The 8,287-nt window shown below is 65.7% G+C and overlaps 1 protein-coding gene across 14 annotated transcripts in view; it reads right to left on the bottom strand.

Moving 5' to 3' along the window:
- Window positions 1–2,280: 2,280 nt before the first annotated feature.
- SCRIB (scribble planar cell polarity protein) overlaps window positions 2,281–8,287 on the bottom strand; it is a 111,083-nt gene continuing 105,076 nt past the window's right edge. For 12 of the 14 annotated variants that reach the window (XM_053245733.1, XM_053245730.1, XM_053245731.1 and 9 more), the window contains 5 exons: window positions 7,847–7,986; window positions 7,653–7,690; window positions 6,973–7,047; window positions 5,268–5,319; window positions 2,281–3,731 (listed from right to left, as the gene is read on the bottom strand). In XM_053245733.1, coding sequence (XP_053101708.1) covers window positions 3,571–3,731; window positions 5,268–5,319; window positions 6,973–7,047; window positions 7,653–7,690; window positions 7,847–7,986 — 466 coding nt within the window. In that variant the 3' untranslated portion in view covers window positions 2,281–3,570. Of the gene's footprint in view, window positions 3,732–5,267; window positions 5,320–6,891; window positions 7,048–7,652; window positions 7,691–7,846; window positions 7,987–8,287 lie in introns of all 14 variants that reach the window. The other 2 variants (XR_008306168.1, XM_053245732.1) reach the window with 2 other exon arrangements.

Genomic DNA, 8,287 nt, shown 5'->3' with positions numbered 1-8,287 from the left:
GCCACGGGCCGGCACCAGCCTCGCCCCACGGCTGGCCTGGTTAGGGGTCGAGCCGGGGCCCCATGTGCCTCACTGGGAGTGCCGGGAGAGCGGCGGGGTGGGGGGGGGAGAGATGTAACCAGCCGAGGTGTCAGCTGCAGAAACTGCTGTTCAAAGAGGGCAGAGGGAGTCAAACGTGGGTTTTCTAACCAAGAGCAGTTGTGGTTGGAGGGGACAGGAAGGCACCGATCAAGAAGTGGGGCAGAAAGGGGTGGGGGGTGGGGGGGCTCCACTGCCCATCAAGCCTCCAGCAAGAAAGCACTGTATTGGCAGAGACCCCCACACCCCGCGGCCCCATTCAAAGGACTTGCAGCCACGGGAAGAATGGAACATGAAGCAGTATCTGGCTTACATGCTGTGGCAATGGGCCCCTCCCCTTTAGGAGACTGGCACCCCCCCGCGCCCCCCCCCAAGTCTGCTGGGCAGCTTCCAAAGCAGCCCCGAGGAATGCCTTGGACCTGGGCGAGGCGCCTCTGGGCAGCTGCGCAGGCCTCGTTCTGTGGCTCCCCATGGAGAGGAGGCCTCCGATGCCTAGAAGGGCTTTCCCGGCAGGCCGCAGCCGCCGCCGCCACCAGCAGGTGCTTGGCGCAGAGGCGGGCAGCCTTGGGCAACCCCCCCCCAGGGCTGTGGAATCCCAGCTCCCCCCCCCCCCGCAGCTCCACTGTTCTGTTTGGATTGCCGCACCTGGAAAGAGGCTGGGAAAGGACACCTAAGCCGTGGGGCGGTGGGGTTGGGGGGCGCGCACCTACATAAGAGCATAAGAACAGCCCTGCTGGATCAGGCCCGAGGAGGCCCATCTGGTCCAGCACCCTGTTTCGCACAGTGGCCCACCAGATAACCCGTGAGAAGCCCAAAGGCAGGAGTGGAAAGGGGCCGGCCCTCCCTCCTGCTGTGACTCCCCTGCAACTGGGTCTCCGAGGGGGCCTGTGTCCACCCCTACCTCTGGCAGCCCCTCCTCCGTAAAGGAGATGATGAAGGAAGTAGGGAGGGTTGGAACTGGGGCCCTTGGGTTCTTGGAACCCGTTTCCTCAATTGTAGCTACACCCCTGCATGGAACGGAGAGCAGTCTGTGTCGACCAAGAAAAGGAAGCAGCCAGACTGGACTACTGCAATGGGGGCTGCCCTTGAAGGCAGCTTGGGAGCTTCCGCTTGTCCCAAATGCTGCTGCAAGCCTGCTGTGGCCGCCTCACTGGTTCCCAGTCTGCTTCTTCTGGGCTAGATGCAGGTCTTGGCCTTGCCGCATTTGTCCGTGGGAAGCTGCCAGGCCTCGGCCCTGACCGAGAGCCGGCTGGTGCAGACTAGGAACAGGGTCTTTGGGGTTGTGGCCCCCTCTGCTTTGAGACGACCTCCCAGAAGCCCCCCCTCAGCATTTTTAAAGAACAATTCAAGATGCATCTTTTTAGTGGGGCTTTTACATGTTTTATTTGCTCCTTGGATCTGGTAGGTTTCTTCATTTTTAGCTTTTTACTTCTAACTTTTAGCTTGGTCTTTTAACTTCTTGACTTTTGTTAATTTTTTTATTGTTTTGTACTGGAGGGGCAGGGTGGAAATACTTTAAACCAACAAAGCCCCTGGAAGACAACTTTGGATGTTTGTGTGGGGCTGGGGGGGTTGTCCGTGGCAGGCACGCTCTTCCGGAAGGAGCCTCTCCTTGGTGCGCAACGCAAGAGCAACTGCTCTGGACTTGGCTTCCCTCTCCCAAGAGGACCATCCTGGCTCCACCGAAGGAGCCAGACGCCACGGCTCAAGTGCCCCCCCTTCACTCATCACCTGCCCCACTGCTGCTTCAAGCAGCAGTTCTCAACTTGGCGGGGGGGGGGAGAAAATACTCCCCAGCTGACTGTCTCCCTCTCCCACCCACCAGCTGTTCAGAGCAGCACAATGAGGCTGCCTGTCCTCCAGTCCCAGCCCCGGCACTTGGGGGTCACAGACCTCAAGGTTAAGAGAGAAGCTCCAGGGAAGGGGCCAGAATCGCCTTCTCCCCAGGAGGGCTGCCTGGAGGCGGGAGAGCTCCCGGGGTGGGGGCATTCCCTCCCCTGACCGACCGGGGCTCTTGCCTTGCCCGCTGGGACGTGCTCCCCCAGGCCGGAAGGCTCTCTGAGGCCTTCAGAGTCACGCAGGAAGCCAAGCCCCGTGGCCAGTGGCGGAGGGGAACAGCCCGGCAGGCAGACACCCCTCGGATCGGGGCTCCCAGGGTTAGGGGGTGCAAAGGCGCTGCTGAGGCACAAAGAGGCAGCAGCATTTCTAAAAGGTAAAGTAAACTTTATTGTCCTTGAACCACAAAATAGATTTCTTTGGTTGTACAAATGTCACTAGTTACAGTCCGGATCTCCCGGGGGATGACCCGGGAGAGGAGACCGACATGCCGCAGCCCAGCACCAAAAGAAGTCACAAGTTAGTCACTGACACCCTGGCTAATCGACCCCCAATTGCTCATTAAAAGCAAACCCTAAAGTTAGATAAAAACCAAAGCGCTGCAGTGGTGGATGGAGCAGCAGCCACCGCCCAGGACAGCCGGGGAGGGGGGAGAGAGAGGGCAGCCCCCCCTCGCCACGGCCCTAAAGCCAAACCCACTTGAGCTCTGCTAAAAAGACCCCCCGATTTTGGCATGATCAGCCTTCGCGCCCTGCCCTGCGGTAGTCAGCTGGCTAGCCCCCCCCGCCCCCTCTCTGGTTCTCAGCACCAGCCATGACGAGGCACTGAGCACCTTTGCCACTCCGCCCTCATTCGGAGCCCCCGCCTTCTCCAGCAGGGCTCCTTGCAGAGGGAAGGGGGCCACCCTTCAGGCCCCCCCAGCCCTCGCCACCAACCTCCTTTGCCCCAACCACCCTCCCCAGGACTACCCCTCTCCCCGCCCCCCCTCCGCACCTTCTACCTGCACCGCCACAGCCTAACACAGCTCTACGCTCGCTCTCACACGGCTCCACCCGGCAGCTGTCCAGCCCCCTCCCCCTCCTGCCCGTGTCCCCCAGGGGGCTGGCTGCTCTGCCAATGCCACCCCCCCCGGCACGGAGGCACAGCATTGACACCCACACTCTCTAGGAGGGGGGAGGAGTGCCCGGACGCTGCAAGGGGCCCCGCCCTCTCCACACCCCTCTTGCACTAGGGCACGGTGCCTCCCCCACCTCAGCCTCGAACCAGGGAAGGGCGCAGGACACGCAGGCGGGAGTGACCCACACGTTGTTTGGCAAATGTCAGCTGGAGCCAAGGCCTGGGCCTCAGGGCAACTAGGACGCTGGCCTGAAGCGGCTGCAGCTCCCTTGCACCCACTCGCACAATATTTACACACACACACACACACTCTCTCTCTCTAACACCCCCCCCCCCCGCTCCCAAGCGCCCAGCTGCCATCCATGGCCCCAGCTGGCTCAGGATCTGGCCCAGCAGAGCAGAGGGGCGGCCTCAGGGCCTTCAGGCAGCGGTGGGGCCTCTGTCCAGTGTCCTCCGCGGCTCCCCTTCCTGCTGGCTGTCTGCAGAGCCGACGACTCCCCGGCTCGGTTGCTCAGGTGCCCCCCGGGGAGGGCCGGTCCGTTATGTGGGCACTGCCGCTTCCAGGCTGGGCTGCGCGTGCCGGAGTTTGCGCTTGCCGCCAAAGAGCCCCATCTCTTCACAGGGGGAGGCGCTGGGGGTGGGGGGGTCGTGTGCCACGAGGAGCTCCCGGTCCACCGCTGGGCCCTCTTGCCTGGGGCTCGCTGCAGAGGGGAACAGGCAGGCAGGGTGAGACCCCCAGCAAGGGCAGGCGGCAGTTCCCCTCGGAGCAAAACAGCAGCCCCCCCCCCCGGTCCATTCAGGGCTAGGCAGAAGAAGGGGGCAAGGAAGGGTACAGGACAGACCCAACTGCCCCCCACCCAGACCCCCCCCCTTGGGGCGCTGGAGCCTGTGCCGGCTGGCAGCAGTTTCCGGCTGCCAATCCTTCAGGCAAAGCAGGTTCTCTGCCACGGCGGGGGGGGGGGGGGGAGGAGGAGGAGAGTCTGCCCAGAACAGGCCGCTGCCTTCGATGGCATCAGACCACTGCCCCCCCGTTCCCCCCCCCGTCCCATCCTGGCTGAAGCTCAGAGGCTCCGCTGCTGGGTTCCAGCCCTCTGGCTGCCCTCTCCCCAGCTGGCCCGGGGGGGGGCGACACAAGGGCCCCCTCCCTCTCCACGCCCACGGAGCAAGGGTCTCCCCTCCCCTCCCTCTCCCCTCCTCGGGCAGGGCCTGCCATCACGCCAGCCGGGCTGCAAGAGGGCGGGGGTGGAGAGAGTGCTCTGAAGGCAGCAGGCGGCCAAAGCCGGCCCGACAGCTGCAGGCGTGTTTCAGGCCACACAGCAAGCCCTTGCCTCCCAGGGGGCTCAAACCTGCCCTAGAAAACCTCCCAAGCCAGAGTCCAGAGCGGGGAGCCCTGCTTAAGCACAGCCAGGACAGCAGCGGAGGAGGAGGAGGAGGAGGAGGAGGGCGAGGAGCCCCCTGCCGTGCTGGCGGGTGGGGGGGGGAGGCCAGCTGAGTCCAGGCAAAACCGCAGACCAGCTGCCCAGAGGGACTTGGGGGCCCTGCAGGCCCTGCTCTCCTTTCCTCCGAGGAAGTCAGCCAGTCCTGCACAGGCTCACAGCCGCCCCAAGAAGGCAAGCCGCCGGCTGCCCCCCTCTTAGCACTTGGCATCAGCCATTGCAAAGCGGCGCATCTTGGCAGAACGTGGTGTTTGCTGCCGCCGGCTGTGGGGATGGCCCCCAGTCTAGACAAACCCCTGGAGGCCGGGGCGGCCAGCCTGGAGAGCTGGACCTTCCCCTCAGGGCCAGCAGCAGGAGGGGGCGGATGCCCTCTTTGCCCCACTTGCGGGGGCTTCCCAGGGGCAGCTGCTGGGCCACTGCAGGAAGCAGGAGGCCGGCTGGAGGGGCCCAGCAGCGGGGAAGGAGTCCACCTCCCTCTGGCCTGGGCCCTTCCCCGACCCCTCTGTGCCAAGGGCAGCCCGTGCAGGCAGCCCTGCTCTCTGGCTGGCCGGCACAGGAGGGGCTCACTCCTCAGCCCGGGCTGGGCCTTCTGCCCAGGGCCCCTTCCCCCCTAGCTTCCAGGCCAGACGGGCCCCCCGCCATCGCCCTCGGCCGCCAGGTGACAGCACTCCCCCCCAGGCTGCGCAAGGGGGCCCTGCCCCTCCCTCCTGGCTGCTGAGGGGACTGTTCAGTCCAGAAAGGAGCGGGGGGGGGGCAGGAGCCTCCCGAGGGCTAGGCGGGGGGACTCCCCGAGTTGCTCACCTGGGCTGCTGGCGTAGCTGAGAAGTCTACAGGAGTCCCCGCCATCCGGAGTCTGGAGAAGCAGAGCAGAAGGAGGAGGCTCAGCCTGGGCTGCCCCACCCAACGCTGGCCACACCAGCGGCACTCAGGAGGCAGGACCCCCCCCCCCCGTCTCCTCAGTCTGGTGACTGGGCCAACAGGGCTGGGGGGGGCACACTGGGAGGAGCAGGCGGGGTGCGTGGGGGGGATGCTCTGCTGCCGGCACCCTGGAACACCCAGAAGTGAGAGGACCCCTCGCCGTCCTGCCCCCCCGCCCCCTAGGGCTGGGGCCAGTAGGTCAAAGCCTCTCCCAGCCCTCGACTCCACTCTCAGCCCCACACAGAGCAGCCAGCCCTGACGCTCCCGCGAAGAGATCTGAGGAGCTCGCATCTGGGGTCTCTGCCAGAAATCCCTGCAAGCTTGGGGGGGGGAGAGAGAGAGAGAGCGCCCTGGGACTCTGCTGGAGCCTGGAGGCAACCTGGACGCTGTCCTAGGCCTGAAGAGATGCGCTCCCCAGGGATGACGCTCTGAAGGCGAGACTCCCCCGACCGCCTATTATGGAGCCAAAGGACCCCCCCCCACACACACACACGAGGGGAGGGGGCACTGCAGGGCGCCCACTGCAGGCACCGGCCACAAGCCCCACCCCGTCTGCCTGACCCCCCTTCACCCTCTCCATGGGCTTCACCCCACTGCCTGCTGGCCCCACCAGTTCCCTGCTTGAAGCTATCGGTCAGTGGTGGTGGCCCTCTCCTACTCCTCGCCAGTCCACGGCACTTGCTCTAGTGGCCAGATCGCTCTCTCCCCCATCCCAACCCCCATCATCCACTAATGAACGTGTCCACATTGCTCCCCAAGTGGACCAGACAAAGTGGGCAAACTTGGTGGGGGGGCACTAGCCAGCCAGCGGAGCAAGCGCAGCTGGCTGAGGCGGCAAGCGGCTTGCCCGCCACCCCCGCAGATGAGCCGCTCTCTCCCCTCAGCAGCAGTGGGCCTGGAAGGCGAGGCCACCCAGGGAGGGGGGCAGGGCTTGCTGCCTTTTGCCTCACGTGGCCAGTGACTATCTGGCAGTGCTGGTCCCCAGAGCACCAGGGAGCCCCCCGAGCCCCCCACCCCCAACACACACTGACTGGCCTGGGCTCTTCCAGAGGCCTGAGAAGGGGGTCACGCGAACAGCGCTCAAGGGCCGAGCGCAGGGCTGGGCAAGCCAGGCCCTCCAGCTGCTGTGCAACGACACTCCCATCTCCCCCAGGCTCCGTTTGTGGTAGTCCACGGACAGCTGGAGGACCAGGCTTGCCCACCCTGCTGTGTCTCCGGCTCTCGGAGGCACGGGCCGCGCAGACATGGCAGGCAGCACGGCCAATGCCTCCCCTTCCTCCGCCCCCCAGCAGCTGGCCAGGATGGCCCATCTGCCCCCTTCTGCCCGGAAGGAGCGGCCTGCAGCGGTCCAGGCGGAGGCCACGCTGGACAGGCCCCGGAGCTGGTGGGGACGCAGCTGAGTTGTGACCAGGGCCGCCCGGGGGTCCCAGAGGGGCTGTCCGCCGCATGGGCAGGCGAGAGACGGCCTGAGGCCAGCCAAGCCCAGAAGGGGAGGGGGCTTCCTTGCCTGGGCAGGTGACAGAGCGCCAGGCAGGAGCGGCCCCCGCTGGTCTCCCAGCTCGCTCTACCCAGCGCATGCAGCTTGTACCTGGATTTCATAAACTGGTTTGGAGGAAGGAATGGCAGCAAATTCCCTGTAGAGAAACTTCTTTTCAGGCACAGACTGGAAAGGTCGAGCGAGGGGGGAGGGCAGGCGGGCGGGCGGGCGGGCAGGGGCGGAAAAAGAGAGAAAGAGGCAGAATGAGCGCGTGGGAGGAAAGGCCTTCCGCTTCACTCCGGCCCCTGCACCTCGGCCCTGGGAGGGAAGAGCTGGGCCAGGGGGCAGCAGGAGGGTTGCTGGCTTTGGCGTGAGCTCTCCTGGCCCCCAGGCATCCTCTGCCCAAGCCAGCCCCGCTTTCCGAGGCAGGGGGCTCCTCCTGTGCTGGACTGCCCATGGCATCAGGAGGGCAGAGGGCGGGAGGCAGGGGGAGACTCTGGCAAGGGGGGGGAGGCGTCCCACTCCCACCTTTCTCAGGAATGAGATGCTGAAGGGACAGAGAAGCAGGAGAAGAGAAGCCAAGCAGGCAGGTGTCGGGGATGACCGTGGGCCGCCACATTGGCACAGAGCACATGACGGAGCCGAGGGAGGGGGTGCAAGCCCTGCCCCGGGACAAGTGGAAGCCACCATCGGGGCCCCAGGAGGCCTCAGAGAAAGGAAGGGAGACCCCAGCCCCGAACGGCAGGGCCCCCCATCTTCCCAGCAGCATGCTCTGTGGAGGTGCCTCCTACCAGCCTGCCTGGGGAAGCCATCATCCGGGAACTGCAGTCTGGAAAAGAAGAAGAAGAAGAAGAAGGAGCCCAAGTGTGGGTGGGCCCCTCTGGGACCGCGGCTCTCTCTCTGCTCAGGCTGGCAGCAGCTCCCGTCCCAGGCCGAGCCGGCCAAGGCAAGGGGGTGTGAGCGCGGGCGGGGAGAAGAGACTTACCCTCCAGGGGGGTGGGGGAGGGCGTGGGGGCCGGGGAGGGCGACTCGGCCAGCTGCTCCAGGGTGCTGCGCTTCTTCCCCTCCTTGGACTTGGCAATCACCATCTGGGCCTTGAGTGCGTCCTGCTCCAGAGACTTCATCCTGCCCAGGAAGGAGGAGGGGAGAGGAGGGGGTGAGGGGGCTCCCCTGCAGCCCCACGCATCCAGTCTGGCCGGCAGCAGGGCCGCTGTGGGGCCCAGAGCTCGCTCACCAGCTCTGGCCCTGGCCAAGCTCCCACCCACAGCCAGCACGGAGCAACGCCACCCGCTCCTCCCGGGAGCGCCCCAGGAGGCCTGGCCAGCCAAGAGGGCCTCTGCTCTCTGCAGGTGGGGGCTGGCAGACCCCAACTCCACCAGCGGGGCCTCACGGCAGGAGCTGCTGCTGCCGCCTGGGATGGCTCCTA

The sequence above is a fragment of the Hemicordylus capensis genome, chromosome 4 (assembly GCF_027244095.1).
Source record: "Hemicordylus capensis ecotype Gifberg chromosome 4, rHemCap1.1.pri, whole genome shotgun sequence".
NCBI classification, from domain to species: Eukaryota; Metazoa; Chordata; class Lepidosauria; order Squamata; family Cordylidae; genus Hemicordylus; species Hemicordylus capensis.
Note: the sequence above shows the minus strand (reverse complement) of the source record. Positions and strands in the feature narration are given on the sequence as shown.